The sequence below is a fragment of the Fistularia commersonii genome, chromosome 6, assembly GCF_037954325.1.
Source record: "Fistularia commersonii isolate RoL2024-O1a breed Wild chromosome 6, RoL_Fcom_v1.0, whole genome shotgun sequence".
Classification (NCBI taxonomy): Eukaryota; Metazoa; Chordata; class Actinopteri; order Syngnathiformes; family Fistulariidae; genus Fistularia; species Fistularia commersonii.
Genome location: NC_141289.1, coordinates 2,314,215 through 2,332,500, shown reverse-complemented (window position 1 = coordinate 2,332,500; position 18,286 = coordinate 2,314,215). Strand labels below are relative to the sequence as shown.

Below are 18,286 nucleotides of genomic sequence, written 5' to 3'. Positions count from 1 at the left end.
AAACTCACAGACGGACGCAATTTTATTTCATTTTAAAAGTGGGCGTCGCTGTTAAAAGGAAAATTAAAATGTTAAAAAGTCGCCCTAAAGTTTGCCGACGATTTGTTTTTTTTTTTTTTTTTCTTTAATTTCAGCAGGTGACGGAGGGTTGTTTGTTTCCAGCTGCTCGCATTTACGGCCCGTCGGTCGCCCTCTCAGCTTCTCACACACACACACACACACACACGCGTGCAAACACACACCTGTCAAAACAGGCACACATGTCCTCACAGCCTGCGTCGGTGTGTGTGTGTGTGTGTGTGTGTCACAGCCACCTGTGAAATTAGCAACTGCACAGAGAGATCAACTCCCCCTCCCACACACACACACACACACACACACATCGTAAACACCCCCCACCGCCACCCCGACTCAGTTAACCCACCACTCTAACTTAATTTTCCCCTGTTTATCGAATGAAGGAGGTGGAAAATCAGCCGCCGCTTAACAAGTGGGAGGGCCGGGGGTTCAGACGGAGGTGAGGAGGAGACGAAGATTCACAGCTTTTTATTTTATCGCCGATTGATTTCACTGTTATTTGTTGTTTTTCTGACTTGAAAAAATAAGAAATGAAGATTATTATGATTATATTAATACTGCAGTATAGATATTGGTATTATGATTGTGTTTTAATACTTATTTACTTTCATGGTGAAGTTGTAAAAATAAATTATTTTAAAATTTTTATTGTTATTATAATCATTATAATCATCATTATTATATTGTTGCACTATAACAATATCGTTATTGTTATTATCATTATCATTGATATTATAACTGTTGATATTGTTTGAATAATTATTATTATGATGGTATAGTTGTAATAAAATGTTATTATGATCAGTACTATTAGTATATAGTTATAATCATCATTATTATATTGTATCACCATAACAATATCGTTGTTATCATCATCATTGGTATTATAATTGTTGATATTGTTCTAATAATCATAAAATTAAAAATATTATTTCAGTCCTAGAAGTACTTGTATTTTTTTTGTTGTTATTGTTTTGGTCATTATCATTATTATATTTTATATTTCTAAAAAAAACATGATCAGTACCACTGGTATTAATATTTTTATTGTTGTTAGTGTTTTAACCATTATTATGACGATATCATAATTATAAAATATCATTTTTATTATAATCTGTACTAGAAGTATTAGTATTTTTATTGTTGTCTGATAATCATTATTATAATTGTGCAACAATAACACTATTGTTACGATCATCATCATTATTATTATTATAGCAGTAGTACGTGTATTGGTGTTATTATTGTTTTTATAGTTATAATAATAACTATTAAAATGTTAAAATATTACTATCATCATCATTCTCATTATTCTGAGTATATTAAATAATCATTATCATAATAATTTTTAAAATTTTTATTGTGACAGTGTTTTTTTATTTTTTTATTGTGGAGTATTATTTCTGTTTTTTTTTTTTTTTTTTTTTCCGTGGACCATGTACGCATCGCCGTCGCACTGCCAGCCGGGTCCCTAACCACCTGTGACAAGGGTCGCCATGGCGATCTGGGTGGAGGGGGGGGGGGGGGGGACACCAGGACCCCGGTGACCCCGGTGACCCCGGTGACCCCCGAGCAACCGGGAGCCGGGGGTCACGGCGGGATTTAACCTCTGCCGACCCGTCAGACCCAGGAAGAGATGTCGCAGCGCACAAATGTATTTGAAATTTGACTGGGATTTGCTGTTTAATTTTAGAAAAATTACATTCAAGTTCTGGAAAAAAAATGGTGAATTTTGATTAAAAAAAAATTAGCAAATTAAAATTAAAAAAAGAAAAATAAACTAAATAAAAGGAAATCAAATTGAAAAAGGTTAATATTAATAAAATCAATGATAAAACATCAGAATACAAATCATAAAAATGTGGAAGTGAAGCTAATAATATGAAATAATATGAAATAATATGAATAATAATATGAAATAAGATTTCAAAATAAAATGAAAATCTAATAAAAATCTAAAAAATCGAATCTAATAAAAATTCTAGAAAAAACGTCAAATGTGGAATTTCAAATAAGACAAATGCCAGAATAATACATCGATATTAAATAGTAAGATATAGTAGAAATGATAAAAATAAAGACAAAATGTTGTAATAAAAAAAAATGTAAACAAAAATAAAGTAAAATCTAAGAATTTTCAGAACATTTTCTCAAATGTACTTACACTGAAACGTTGATAAATAGTCTTAAACAATCACTAAAAAACAAGAAAGTAATAGATGCCTGGGATTGGACTCCCCGCCATCATGGCATCTATGAATAGTTATTACCGTTTAATAACACGACCCGAGGGAGGTCGCGGTGCGACGGGGGGGTCGGCGGAGACGGAGACGTTCGAGGCGACGTGACGGCGAAAAAAAAAACCCCGTTCGCCGCCGCCGCCGCCCCTTCACCCGCCTTGATGGATGCTTTTAATCCCGCCAGCCGTTTTCATAACGCGATAACGACGACGCTGCCGCCAAAGTCTAATGCCGTCAATCTGGCTCTGCTGGCCGGATTAAGAACGCCAGCTAAACAACACACACACGCGCACACACACACATTTGCGGTAGAAAAAAAAAAAAAGAAAAAGGAGCTGAAAGTGCATTTTCAAATTAAATTAACAAGAGGGAACTTTCCATCTGGAGACGCGGCGACGGGGAACTACTTCCTGTTGTGACCGACTACTTCCTGTTGCGACCGAGGCCGAAGGTCGCTGTTAATTCGAAAACGATAATTACATATAGTTGCGGCTGATTAATGAACAAAAAAATTAAAAAAGAAATATTATAAATAAATATAAATATTTACAAATTTATCAGGAATGATTAGCAAAAAAAATGGATGATTAAATTTAAAAAAATTATAATATTATCTTTTTTAGATACACACATTAGCAAAAAAAAATGGATGATTAAATTAAAAAAAATTATAATATTATCTTTTTTTTTTTTTTTTTACACACGCACACACAAAAAAAGCAGATTTTTCATTTTTAAAAAATATAAAACGGGACAACAAAATTAGAAAAATTGGAAAAAAAAAGGCAAGAAATTATTTAAAAATAAATTCTTCCGTTGGGGGGGAGGGAGTGCATTCTGAAAAAAAAAAAAAAAAAAAAAAGAAACGAAAGAGTTCGGCTAAAAGCGAGAGGAAACCGTATTTTATCTGGATTTGAACCACCGATGAAACATCCTGTCGGTGTCCTTGTCCTCCTGCTGCCCCCTTCAGCTCATCCCTCTGCCTCCTCTCTCGCTCGGCTGCTCCCTCCATCTTTCTTTCTTTCTTTCCCCTCCATCTCTCCCTCTTTCTTTTCTCCCCCCCATGTCATCATCTAGCTTACTCTGCTCTCGGCTGCAGGCCATGCTGCCGCCGACAATCACATCAAACTCATTTGCTCTCCGCCGGAGCGGCACACACCCCCACCTCCTCCTCCTCCTCCTTGGGGTAACGTGCACACACACACACACACACGCGCGCGCTAACACACATGGGCGTGCACGGTTAAGTACAAATGGAAGCTACAGCTGCCAAATCTGCAGATATATGTTTTTTTTTTTTTGTTGTTTTTTTTCTTCCCCCTCACGTCTGGTTGCTGTTTTTTTTCCTCTCTCGGCGATGCGTTCGAGTGTTCCGCGTTCCCCGGAGCGCTGGTCGGGGTGGAGGTTAGCGGTCGGGGTTCGGCTACGCGGATGTCGCACGATGCTAAGCTAAGCAGGTGGGAGGCCCGGGAGCCACGGCAGGGGCGGAGCTTAAATGGCAGTTGATTAATTCGGCGTCGCTCGGAAAAAAAGAAGGGCGGCGTCGACCTTTAGCACACACACACACACACGCACACACACACACACACATGCACGCAATACATGCTCACTGGCGCCCCCGGTGGCCATCAGGAGAATTGCACCCATTGAACCCCTGCAGCTAAATGGGTTTTGTTTATAAAGAAGACAGGAAAAAATAGAAAATTCATTCATTCAGTCATTTAAATGTCAAAAAAGATGTTAAAAAAAAAACACACATTCATTCATTCATTCATTCATTCGCGGCTCAAATGTGGAAGACATGCAACCATTCACCTTCTCATTCAAATATCATGTAGACATGCAAGCATTCCTTCATTCAGTTGCTTATACAGGAACAAAGCAGCATAACAGTTATATCAAGAAATAAATTAAAAAGAATAAAATAAAATAAATATGAATATAAATATAGAGACAGTTAGAAGACAAGCGATAGCAAGAAAAAGATAGAAATATCGTATGGATATAAACACCAACGTGGATGTGGTTGCGCTCAGCGGCGCCCCCTGCTGGCCGGGAGGCCTGCCTTAAAACCCTCCGCTCATGACGATGCGCTTTTCCCGTCGAGTCATGCTTAGACGGCACAGCTGGATTAAAGATGGCCAACCTCTATAACATGCAAAGGCCTGCAAAAAAACACCCCTTTTTTTTTTTTTCTTTTTTTACACATACATTTTTTTTTTTTTTGTGCAAAATAACAGGCTATCGCTACATTGGCGTTTTCTTGTAACCCCCCCCGCCCCCCCTGCCGAAGAAACCCGGACCCCCTAAATCCCCATCCTTCCAGCGGATCACTGGTGAGTAAACACCAGCATCAGCTCATCAATAATTTACCGCAGCGTTCGGGCGGTGGGAGTCGAGGAGGAGACGGCTGGTGGTGGTGGTGGGGTGTCAAGGGGGGGGGGGGGCGTCTGCGCCTCTTCAGGCAGAAGCCTTTGTAGTCTCTCCACACACACACACACACACACACACACACACCACACCAGGCGTGCAGCAGATCTAATGTTGGCCCGGCTCCTCTCAGGTAACCAGATAGGGCTTTTATTCTCTGCAGAAAAAACTCCGGTTAAACCGCCGCCGTGTTTATCTCAGCGTTTAACCTCCTTTAGCGGACGCCATCTTTTTTTTCTTCTTTTTTTTTTTTTTTTTTCCTTCGTTTTTTTTTTTTTTTTTTACCCTGCGAGACTTGAAGGGGTTTTAGCGAGGAGGGCGTCCCGACGGGAAAACAGCCGGATGTGAAATCTCATCCGTCGGCGCCCCGAGACTTTTAACTGATTTTTATTTCTATCTTTTTTTTTTTTCTGATTTTTATCTTAGTTTAGAGAAGAAAAAAAAAAAAGTAAGAATTGCTATTTAGGCAGAATTAATTCACAATTTCTTTTGCATATTTAAAAAGGGAAGCGTTTTTATTTTCTTGCCTTTTTTTTTTTTTAATAAAAAAACACATCAAACTCAGATTTAATAATAAAATTATATTTACATATATTTTTTGTAATACTTTTAAGTTATTTCTGAAATACTTTTCTTACAGTAATTAAAGCAATTTCCAAGTTATCTAACTTATTAATGCATTTCACTGAATAATTTAGGGTGTTTTTCCGTAACTTTAACAGCATTCATCTTTTGCAGATTTTTTAACCATTTTCCTGCCATTTCCTTTTATTTGTACCTTTAAATTATTATTTTTGATGATTTTTAGCGAATTGCCATCAAGTTCATGGAATTCGTTTTGTGTTTTCAGGCAATTTATGAGAAAAATACTCAAATATATGGATTTTTAATCCATAAATACAATCCAAATTACTGAGAAGTTATTTGTAATATATTATTATTTATCAAAAAATATGACATTTATCAACGAGTTAGTAATAATAAATTAATAATGTTTTATCTGCTTATTTTGTGGGATGTTTTTGACAATTAGGTGAAAATGAAACACCATGAAAATGACCATTTAATATGATTTCAATATAATTTAGTTATTATTTTAATACAGCTACTATTTTCTCACTTTTTTTTTTCACACTTTCAGGGACATGTGAAAATTCATAGTGATTTTCAGTCATTTTAAAAAAAAAATTGACACTAAAAAAAAAAAAAAAAAATCATAAATTTGGAATTTACACTTATTTTATCTTATTTTAACCCGGGTGGGGTTAAGAGGCGTAGCTTCCTGAATTTTGCTGCTAGGGATCGACGCCACCGGCCCCCCCGAAGCCCCCAAACCCCCAAACTCCCACTTCCTGGGACGAATTAGATATAGGCCTCGGCGGTGACGGCTCACAGATGGCAGTGCCGGAGCCTCACAGATGGTCTTATCTGCGACGTGGCACCCCCACCACCGCCCACCCGACCACCCCTTCTCCACCCCCCCAACCCTCAGCGACACGCAGATGGTTCGGTCCACCTCCCGCGCTTCAAACCGGGAGGAGGGGGCGCTGGAAACTTTAGGGGGGGGGGGGGGGGGACGGCGGCGACCGTCCTCCACCTCTGGGTGAGGCGAGAAGACGGACGCTAGGGTGGGAAGGTTAGCGGCTAAAGAACTAGGTGTTGACCCCCAAATTATGGTTCATTTGGTGATCCATTTTTCCCCCTTAAATTTCCAGTAGTTTGTAGTTTTTAGTTCTCACTAGCAACTTGAAACTTTCGTAGCATTTCTTTCCTACCGAATGTGATATAGTCAACTCTTGTGATTAATCTCACACCTTATTCGTCCTGCCGTCGTTCCTTCAAGGTCTCGCTAGCTTCCAGGAGTTTGATTTCATTTTCCCTAATCTGCCGGGAGGGTTGCCGAAGAGTCCCGTATGCTCCTTTCTGAGAGCCCGCAAAAATCACGCGGTCGTCAGCGTACGTAAGATGCGGACGGTGAGCGATTCGCGGCATGAGGCTGATCGTTAGCATAGGAGGACGAGTACAGGCGCTAACGTCGCTTACCTGTGAGCATACAAGTACGTAGACAGAGAGAGATTCAAGGGCACAAGGCCGACGAATGGAAACATCGCACCATCGTTAGCATACGAGGACACTGACAGCCGAGAACATCCCATAGGCGTTAGCATACGAGGACGCAGAGGGAGAAAGTCGCAGCATGTCGTGCTACCAACGAACAGGAACTTAACCGCATCGTTAGCATACGAGGATGCAAACGGGGAGCGATTCGCTACACGTTGTGTTGCCGATTGACGGGAACATCACAGCGTCGTAAGCATACAAGGTCACGGACAGTCGGAAACATCCCATAGGTGTTAGGCGACATTTACGGCACGTGGGGCTGCCAAGGCACTGGAACGTCACATCATCGTAAGCATACGAGGACTCGGACAGTCGAGAACATCCCATAGTCATTAGCATACGAAGACGCAGACGGAGAAAGAGTCACGGCATGTTGTGTGCCGCCAACAAACGGGAACATCACATCATCGTTAGCATACGAGGGCGCAGACGGAGGGAGATTTGCGGCACATGGCCGACAAACCATCATTACATTATCATTAGCATACGTGGACGTAGACGGAGAAAGCATACAAGGACACAGACTGTCGGGAACATCCAGTAGTTGTCAGCATACAAGGATGGGGACGGACAGAGATTTGCGGTACACGCCCCACGAACGGGAACATCACATTATCGTTAGCATAAGAGGACATAGATGGACAGAACATACAAGGACCTAGAATGTCGGGAACATCCTGTAGTTGTCAGCATACAAGGTTGGAGATGGACAGAGTTTTATGGTACGCGCCTGACAAACGGGAACATCACATTATCGTTAGCTTCCAAGACAGATGGACAGAACATACAAGGACCTACAATGTTGGGAACATCCTATAGTTGTCAGCATACAAGGTTGGAGATGGACAGAGTTTTATGGTACGCGCCTGACGAACGGGAACATCACATTATCGTTAGCTTCCAAGACAGATGGACAGAACATACAAGGACCTACAATGTCGGGAACATCCAGTGGTTGTCAGCATACAAGGATGGGGACGGATGGATTTGCGGTACACGCCTGACGAACGGGCACATCACATTATCGTTAGCATACGAGGACGCAGACCGAGACAGATTCTCAGCACGCCGTCGCCCGGACGGTTCCTCGGACAATCGGCGCGAAGGTTGTACTCACAGATGATATAGTAGTCTCTGCCCCTGAAGAACTCCAGGCCCCACAGGTTGGGGCTGAATTCCTGAAACTTGAGGGTGAACTTGACGTCCTGGTCGGGTTTGACGCAGTTGAGCAGCGGCGTGTCGGCCTTGGTGATGGTGCAGCTCTCCAGCTGCTCGCGCGGCACCATGTAGACCTTGTAATACTCCACGCCGTCGGTCACGCCGCCGTCCACCCGAGGGCAAACAATGTCCAACTTATCTCCGATCTGGGGGTACAGAACCACGCCCTGGCCCTGCACGAATCTGGAAGGAAGACGAGACGGCGTCGGCATTCAGGCGGTTCGGAGTTTCAGGGGACATGGGACTAAATCGGACGTGGAATCGGTGTGTAAAAAAAATTGGGATTTTTTAAAAAAAAATCTGCAATAATCTGCATGCGGTTAACAGGTGTTTACATAGAAATCAGTGAGAAATTCATCTTAAATAAATGTCATGAAATTTGAGAAAAGTATGCAGAATTCTTTTTTTTTTCCCGAAATAAAAATGTGAAAAAAAAATCAATAGTTACAAATTTAATTTTTTTTTTTTAATTGTAGGAAATTCTGTAGAAACGACACGCAAGTTTGACAAAAATAATGACGACAGTAATAACAATATGGACACACACACACACACACACACACACACACAAAATGTGTAAAAAAAAATATTTTGTTTTTTTGGAATTTCAACTAAACTTCCTGAAGAGTCGTGAAAATTCAAAACGAGACCAAAAAGAATCTCCTGAATAAAATAAAATTAAATTAAATTAAATAAGATCAGATAAAATTTAAATAAAATAAAATTAAATAAGATAAAATAAAAAAAAATAATTTTCTTCCGTGAAATCCGTGAAATTAACCGGAAATCAGCGAAATTAAAAACAAGGGAATAAAAGTTGGCGCAGCTGAGGGGACTGATGTTTCCCAGCGAGTGTCTTCATTAAAACCCAACAGTTCATTACACTGTAATTACACATCCTGTCTTTTAATTTCGGATGAAATTCGTCCGGTGATAAGGTGTTAAAAGGCCGGAGAAGAGGATTCCACAAGGAAGTGAAAATATCTGTGAATAAAAATCCCGTCATTTCAATATCTGGCGTCGATCATTGATTGGAAATTTGACTTTTTTTTTTCCCCCTGGATCATTTTCAGGTTCGAATTTTTTTTTTTTTTGGTAATTTCCCGCTGCCGTTACTTAATAAAATTACTTCGGGTTATTTTTGAAATGTTCACAATTCCTCATTTATTTTTGCTGATTTTTTTTTTTATTTTATTTTTTATTTAACATTAGTTTTTACAATTTTTTTTAAAAAGTTTTCATTTATTTATTTGACATTTTTTCGGGATGGAAAAGATAGAGTTGTCATTTTGAGCTTTTTGTTTCTTTATCTGGTTGTTTTTTCTTTTTTTTTATACTTTCTTGCTAAATATGCAACGAATCCTCATTCGTTTTCAGGCTTTTTGTTTTTAAATCTCATTTTTTTTGGTAAATTTATTTTCTTTTCCATTTTTAATTTATTTATTAATGTATCTATTTATTTATAGATAGATAGATAGTTCTCATTCATTTTCATCAACATTTTTATTTTATTCTTTTGAGCTTTTTTTTTCTCTTGTCCATTTCAAATATTTTAAATTTTGATTCATTTTTTTTTCCATTTATTCATTTTGCTCATTTTTGCAAAATCAGTCGTACATTTGAGACGAGTCTTCCTTTATTCACACTTTACTTTTTATATATTTTTTCCTTTTTATTTTACCTGTTTTATATTCGGACCAGAAGTCTGACTGGAACTCTCATGATGCTTTCAATAGTCGAATAACTGAATTATTTATTAGGGTTTCCTACTAATTTAAAATGCAGACAGTCGACATACTGGCTATCTACTAATTTCTAGACAAGTTCTCATTAATGCTTAAATTATTTATTCGTTATTATTGCTTTAATTTATTTGTTTGTTTATTTTCTTGAAAATTCCATTCATTTTCAAACAATCTATTATTTCATGAACTTTCTTTTTAATTTTTTTTTTCCCATCATATTATGATTATCATCATAATCTTTTCGGACCTGAAGTCTGACCGGTATAAACTTGTGTTGCAGTCAATGACTGAAAACTAAATTATTAATTTGGGTTTTTTTTTTATGTCATTTAAAATGAAGCCCATCAATATACAGACTATCTACTAATTGCCAGACAAGATGTCATTCATTTTTGGAAAAAAATCTATTGATTTTTTAAATTATTTATTCATTTTGGAATTCTTTTTATAACTTATCATTCTTTTTCAAACCATTTTTCAAATATGGGACTTTTTTTTTTAACTGTAATCTAAAAACGTACAGTGACCGAACAACTGAATGATTAGTTTGTTTTTTCCCCCCCAAATTTATACACATATATATAAATATATACAGTAAAAAAATGTAAAGGTTAAAATGTAGCGCGTCCTCGCACGAGGACATTTCCCCGCGGTGCGGAGAAATCCGAAATAAACCCAAACTATGAGTTTCGCTCTCACAGTTACCATTAGCACAACGCGGCTAACGCAACGCGACACTGCTAGCGCGTTGCAATTAGCACATGCTAACGGCTAACTGCTAATCCAAAGCCAAAATAAAATGCGCTCATAAAGGTGGAAAATTTCGCAAGTACCTGCAAGGCTAACAAGCTGCCAAGAAATTAACAATAATATTTACTATTATGATAATAACAGTTATAATGATGATGATAATATATTAATGTTTATATGGGTAATGATAATAAAAAATGTTTTATGAGTATGACGATGATGTTAATAATAATATAAAAGAAATAAAAAAGGAGAAGAACAATAATATGATAATTATTATCATTATTATTATTATTATTATTATTATTACGTGAGAACCAGGAAATGGACGGGAAATGAATTTTCTCCCGGCTCCGACTGCAGCCTCGCGTTTCTGCGGTTTTCTTTTTTTAGGGTTTTGCTACGAAGACAGTCAGACGGCGGGGGAAGCAACGGGGGAAGCAAAGGGGGAAGCAAAGGGGGAAGCAAAGGGGGAAGCAAAGGGGGAAGCAAAGGGGGAGCAGAAGGGGGAAGGACGATTCATAATTAACGACATGCTCTGAATGAAGCAGCGGAGGCAGGAATAATAATTCAGCCTCATCGGTTTTATAAATAAATACAGATCTTACATCTTTATCTGTCACACACTCTTTGTCCTTCAGGCCCACACACACACACACACACACACACACACGTGCACACACTCGCCTGCATCTTCCTCTGTTGCTTCCAGCGTTTTCGCCCGTGCACAAGCATGCATATGTGTGTGTGTGCTTGTGCACAAGCTCAACGGCAAACTAGGACACACACACACACACACACCCTGAGGACACACTCAGTGGCAATACAGTGTCCAGCAGTGACGGACACATGGGGGCGAGAGGGGGAGGGGGGGTTGGAGAAAGAAGGATGGTCGGGTCGGTGCACTGCAGCGCCATCTGGCACCGTGTGTGCATGCATGTGTGTGTGTGTGTGTGTGTGTGTGTGTGTGTGTAAGGGGTTTGAAAGAGAGATCTTTAAAAAATCGCCTCGGGAGCTTCACTTTGACACAAACAGCAAGGAGTCATATTTGTATGCATTAACCTTGTGTGTGTGTGTGTGTGTGTGTGTCGCAGTCATGCATGCATGTGTGTGTGTGTTTACACAGAGCGGAAGCATGGGCGTATGCGCTGAATGCACGTATGTGTGTTTGTGTGTCATGGTGGCCACGATCCGAAAGCTGGAAACCCGTATAGAGAGATCATTATAACCTGTTACTCTCTATCCAAGCACTTCATGCTAAGCTAGGCTAACGGATCCCGAAATCGCATGTCATATTTCTATTATTTTTTCTATTTTTCTTCATACACCCACCACAGGGACAAACACATATGTGTTATAATATCATTTTAAAAATAGCAAAAATAATTTATATAGATGTATTATTCTGATATTTATTGATTTTGTATTCATTTATTTTTTGTTTTATCTTTATTTATCCAATGCCGGGAAAATGTGCATGGGTGCAGATGTGGCCATACTTAAAGCTAAGTGAGGCTAAAGTGTACATCAACAAAACATAACTTTTGTTCTATATTTTTTTAAGATTAAAAAAAAACTCTATAAATAATAATCACTGATGAACAATCAATAATTAAGTAGTTTTGGAGTTTAAATAGTTGTGTAATACTGACTTATTACTGTGGTATGATCCACCACCACCCCCATCATCTCAAAACAAATTAAAAAATTAAAAAAAAAAAATTTTTCAATTTTTTTTCAAAAATATTCAAGGAATAAAATTTAGTTTAATAAGCCCTTTAAACATCACCAAAAGCTGCTAATGTGTAGCGGTAGCATTGTCACGGCTACAAGTGAGTCACATGGGGAAGTGAAATCTAAAAAATGCCAGCTCATGCACGCCTTCACACACACACACACACACACACACACACACAATCAGGGTTTATCCAGTGACGCCACTTTTTTTTTTTTTTTTTTTTTTAATCAAAACAGTTTGACTCCCTGCCCTGCTAGCATGAATGCTATCACTACAGGAAGTCGGGAAGCTAGCGGGGGATCAAAGGGGGCGGAAACGTCATAGCCCCGAGCGTTTCTTTCTTTCTTTCTTTTTTATCTTCTGTTTCTCTTCCGAACAACGCCGGGTGTGTTTCTGGACCTGAGCAAACATTAGATAACGCAAGGGGGGAGCCACGCGCTGATTCCAAACTGCTGACAAAAACGGTTCAGGGACGAATATGAAGAATGTGTGTGTGTGTGTGTGTGTGTGTGTGTGTGTGTGTGTGACGTCCATCTTGTAACGAAAGACTGAGAAATAATGTCAGGTCAGGGTCGTCACCACTCGCTCATTCCATAGTGTGTGTGTGTGTGTGTGTGTGTGTGTGTGTGTGTGTGTGTGTGCGCGCACATGTGCGTGCACGTGTCCAGCACCTGTCCGGGCGGCGGCCATTATTAGCGAGATGTTATTGCTAAGTGCTAAGTATTCTTTTACTGTTTGTAGTTTTGAATTCATTTGTTTTAGTGGATGGAGGCAGTAGGACTACATTTCCCATGATCCTCTGAGGGATAAACAGGAAGTGCAGGGAGGAAACATTGACTCACATTATATCCTATATAGCAATTGTTTGTCGTATTTTGGAGGATTCTCTTGTAGCTATATGAAATTTAAATGTCTTTTAAAGACAGAAAATGAGGATTTCAACGAACGTAGGGATGAAATTATCTGAAATTTACCAATAAATGTAAGAAGTTACACCCCTTAAAAGATACAGGAAAACGACCAATAAATGTGAATAAATGGCAGATAATTCAGCCAACAACGAGCAAGATAATCCTGGATAAAAATGTAATTCAGAGTATTCCTTGAAAAGTATTTTTTTGATTCTAATGAAAGATATAAAATAAATGAGAAATTTCTAAAAACAACTTAAAAATGCATGGAAACTGCAAGAAAAGTCACTAGAAAATTCAAAAATATATCCAAATAAATTACTCTTTTAAGAAACAAAATCAGTGATTGTATAAAATTAAAAATGAATTGTAAATATAAATGAATCACCTCTCCCTAACAAATTGGCAATAAATTTTAATTTAATTGAAATTCTTATATTTCAATTTACATTGAATTTAATTTTAAAGTCAATGATATGAAAGATTCAAAAATTACTAATTATGCACACTTAACAAATGTAATAAAATAATTATGAACAACCCAACCCGAAAATCAAATTAAATTAAACCTGTAATTAAACAAACAATGATGTAAACAACTAAATTCAAATTGAAAGAAAAAAAATCAATGATAAATATACATAAATAACTCCTCCAAAAACAACAATTAATTCAAGATTAAAATTAAAAGCGTAAGCCAAAAATAAATCAAACTGAATTAAAATTAAAAAAAATCAATGAAAGATATAAATTGATCCCCTGCTTCCAAAAATCCGAAATTATGAAAAATTCAAAAACAAAATCAATCATAAATGTAAATAATTTATCCCTCCCCCCAAAAAACAACAATTCAATTACAAGTCAATGCTAAATATAAACAGCAAACACGCCATTCTCCCACCATTGGATGACAGGCAGCAATGAACGAAAAAAATATGGCAGAAAATGGCCATAATCTACTCAAACATTCGCATAAAATGACAAAAAAATTACAAAAAAAAATGAAATAATGTCCTGTAAGAAACACCAGAAGTTACATCTCTTCAAAACAAAATACAAAAAAAAAAAAACTTTAAAAACAAGCGACTCTTAGACACCTGGAATGTTGCTCGGGTGCTTTTCACCGCAAATTAAACTGAATTAAATTGAAATAAACTGAATCAAAATTGAATTAAATTTTTCCACAACAACCCTCATGAAAATTCCTTATGATTTTCCCATCACTTCACACACTTGCTCCCTGTGTGTGTGTGTGTGAGTGTGTGTGTGTGTGTGTGTGTGTGTGTGTGTGTGTGTGTACGTTCATTTGCTTGTTTACATTACGGATGTCAATCCGAGACTTGAGCTGTCAATCAAAAAGTAGCTTTTTCTTTCCCCCTTGGAAAGTTTTGGGAATTTGGGTCGGAAATGTTTATGGGGAACACACACACACACACACACACACACACACACACACACAAACACGCATACACACACACAACCATCTAACCGGCCAATCGATAAAAGAAGGCCTTTTTGATTGACAGGTTGAGAGGTTGCAGAGAAGAATGGAGCAGAAGAAGGTCCTCCCCTGTGTGTGTGTGTGTGTGTGTGTGTGTGTGTGTGTGTGTGTGTGTGTGTGTGTGTGTGTGTGTGTGTGTGTGTGTGTGTGTGTATCTGTCACATGACTTTCAAAATTCAATGAAAAAATACTTTTGTATTAAATATTGATCTTAAATTATTGATTTCAAGCAGTCTGGAACTTAATCTTTTTTTTATTAATATATTCTTTTTAGATGTTTAATTTTGGGATAATCCAATTTATTCCCTTTTTTTATACATTTATTGATTTTTGTTTTTGGTAAATCCGCATGAAAGGGCTGAATACTTTCTGATAATACAAAAGGTGATCACGAAATTTTTGAAATAAATTCAATATTTTCTTTTCTGATTTTTGATTTCAGGATTATTTTCTTTTTGGAAATGATTTCCCTTTTTTATTTAGAATTTATTTACTTTTGTTTTAAGTAAAACCGCATGAGGGGTAACAAAACAGGGATTGAAGTTTCTGGAATTGACAAGGAGGTGGTCATGAAGATCAGGAGATAAAGAGTTGCAAAATTACCGATAAAATCATAAATACTATTTTTTGTGAACAATTTAAAAAAAAAAAAAGTTCAAAGAAGAGAAAAAAAAAGAAAAAAAAATGCCAACTAAAGGTAAAATTTTGTTAAAATGTTCTGGAAAATCCCCATAGTAATTTTGTGAAAAAATTCTAAAGAAATAAGAAAAACTACACAAAAAGTCAAATTATATAAATTATTGAAAAACTAATGAAGATAAAAAAAAAAATCATCAAAAGAAATGATCAAACTTCCATCAGTCACCTAAAAATATATGAAAAAAAACTCAACCTTAAAAAAACAACAAAAATCTAAACTCCTCCTCAGGAAAAAAAAATCCACAAAAATTAGCAAAAAATGTATAAAAAATACAAACAAATTTTGTTGAAAAAATTCAAAAAAAAATAGAGCAAATCTAAATATTATAGCAAAGCAAATAAAAATTGAAAAAAAACAATGACAGATTATAATTAAAAGAAATTAGCAAAAGTCTGTCAGCTAATTAAATATAGATTTAAAAGAACTCAAACCAAATATCTCAACACAAAAATGATCCACAAAAATGTGAAAAAAATTGACAAAAATCTCTGAAAACGACAAGAAAAAAAGGATAAAACTACCTGAAAATGATGAACTCGAGAACCAAACAGGAAGTCAACTGACCCAAACAGGAAGTGCCACAAAAAAAATCCCCAAATTATTATGTATTTTTTAATTTTAAATAAAAGGGAGTCTGAAAAATATCTCAAAACGACAAGAAAAAAAAAGCGACAAACCACTTTAAACTAATGACGACCTCCAGAACGAAACAGGATATGCAACAAAAAAATCTCCCTAAAGAATTGTTTTTTAGTTTAACTACAAGGGAGTTTCTGGAAAAAAAAACCAAAAGGACAAAAAAAAAAAAAAAAAAAGAAGTAAAACCGACTGAAAATGATGACGACCTCGAGAACCAATAAGGAAGTCACCTGACCCAAACAGGAAGTGCCACAAAAAAAAACTCCCAAAATGTTTTTTTTCTTATTTTAAATAAAAGAGAGTTTCTGAAGAAAAAAAAATCCCAAAAGGACAAGAAAGAAAAAGGTAAAACCCCCAAAAAATCATGTCAACCTGGAGAAGCAAACAGGAAGTCACCCGACCCAAACCGGAAGTACCACAAAAAAATCTCCCAAAATGATTTTTTTGTAATTCTAAATAAAAGTGAGTCTTTGAAAAATATCTCAAAACGATTGGAAAAAAAAAAGCAATAAAACCACCTGAAAATAATGACAACCTGGAAAACCAAACAGGAAGTCACCTGACCCAAACAGGAAGTACCACAAAAAAAAAATCTCCCAAAATGATTTTTTTGTAATTCTAAATAAAAGTGAGTCTTTGAAAAATATCTCAAAACAATTGGAAAAAAAAAAAAGCGATAAAACCACCTGAAAATAATGACAACCTGGAAAACCAAACAGGAAGTCACCTGACCCAAACAGGAAGTGCCACAAAATAATCTCCCAAAATGATTTTTTGTAATTCTAAATAAAAGGGAGTCTCTGAAAAATATCTCAAAACGACTAGAAAAAAAAAAAAGCGATAAAACCACCTGAAAATCAACGACCCCGAGCACCAAACAGGAAGTCACCTGACCCAAACAGGAAGTACCAAAAAAAATCTCCCAAAATGATTTTTTTTTTTTAAATTCTAATTAAAAGGGGGCGGGTCCGAGGCAGGTGGAGGACGTCTCCGCCGTTCCTCCGTTCACTCGTTCACCGCCTTCTCATCTCACGTTAACAAAAGGCGAGGCGGGGGGGGGGGGGGGGGGGGGTTTGTTGGGTGGTTGGAGGGGGCGATTAGGAGCGGGTTCGGGGGGGTCGGGGGGTTCGGGGGGGATCGGGGGGGGATCGGGGCGCCCCCGTCGCGGCCCCGGTCACAAAGGGCCGCCGGGCCTCCATGTAATCTCTTAATGAACTGCGGCGGAGGAGAGGCTGCGCTCCTTTTACATCGGCCATGTAAAGCAGGCCTCCCTTTTGTTTCTCCCTCCCGACTACAAAATGGATTACCGGGAGAAGGAGGTGTGTGTGTGTGTGTGTGTGTGTGTGTGTGCGTCTTCAGCGGAGGTTCATGCATGAGGGCAGTAAAGTAGTAAAGCGCAAGTAACAATGAGGTTTAATCGACACAGCCGTGGGCCTGGTGGAGGACTCGCGCTCACACACACACACACACACACACACATACATATATATAGAGCGACTTGCTGTTTCTTTACCACCACCCCTCCGCCTACACACACACACACACACACACACACACACACAAAGGCAGACTGGCCCCGGAGCCTTCGCATTTCTAACATTCATCCTTCCTGAATAGTCAAAAGAGCACAAACTAGAAGAGGGTGAGCGAGAAAGAGAGAGAGGACGAGCTCCATATTAAGATATTCCTGCAAGTGTGTGTGTGTGTGTGTGTTTTTATAGCAAAACCATGAGAAAGTTGCAGCGCGAAAAGAAAAAAAAAAAAAAAAAAAAGGGTGATGTTGTAACGCGGTAATAACACGGTAATAACACAGTAATAACACAGTCATGACAATGGGTTGCGGAGGAAGCGAGGAGTTATTACAGCTGGTAAAACGCGATCAATCCGTGCGAGGGTGACGTGACGCGGATCCGTGATGAACGCCAGCGGCGTGAAGAAGCCGAGGACGACCGGGAAAATAAAGTTTAAGAGAGCGGCGGCAACTCCGGGACACGGACGACCGGATTGTTTTCATGAAAAGCGGAAAAAAACAACCTGATTGTATTTAATTTCATTTTATTCTCGTTTATTTTATTGTATTGTATTATAATGCATTTTATTTTATTTCATTATAATTTATTTTATTTTAATTCATTTTTTCATTTTTTTTTAGACGTTTGAATGGGAAAAAAAATGGTCATATCATTGTTAAAAGTGCTGCTTTCTAGCGTGTGTG

At 37.7% G+C, this 18,286-nt stretch overlaps 1 protein-coding gene across 1 annotated transcript in view; it reads right to left on the bottom strand.

Annotated features, from left to right (window-relative positions):
* Nucleotides 1–18,286, bottom strand: part of efnb2a (ephrin-B2a) — a 34,501-nt gene that overhangs the window by 13,672 nt on the left and 2,543 nt on the right. Inside the window, exon 2 of the mRNA XM_086147740.1 lies at nt 7,987–8,270. Coding sequence (XP_086003866.1) covers nt 7,987–8,270 — 284 coding nt within the window. The remainder of the gene's footprint in view (nt 1–7,986; nt 8,271–18,286) is intronic.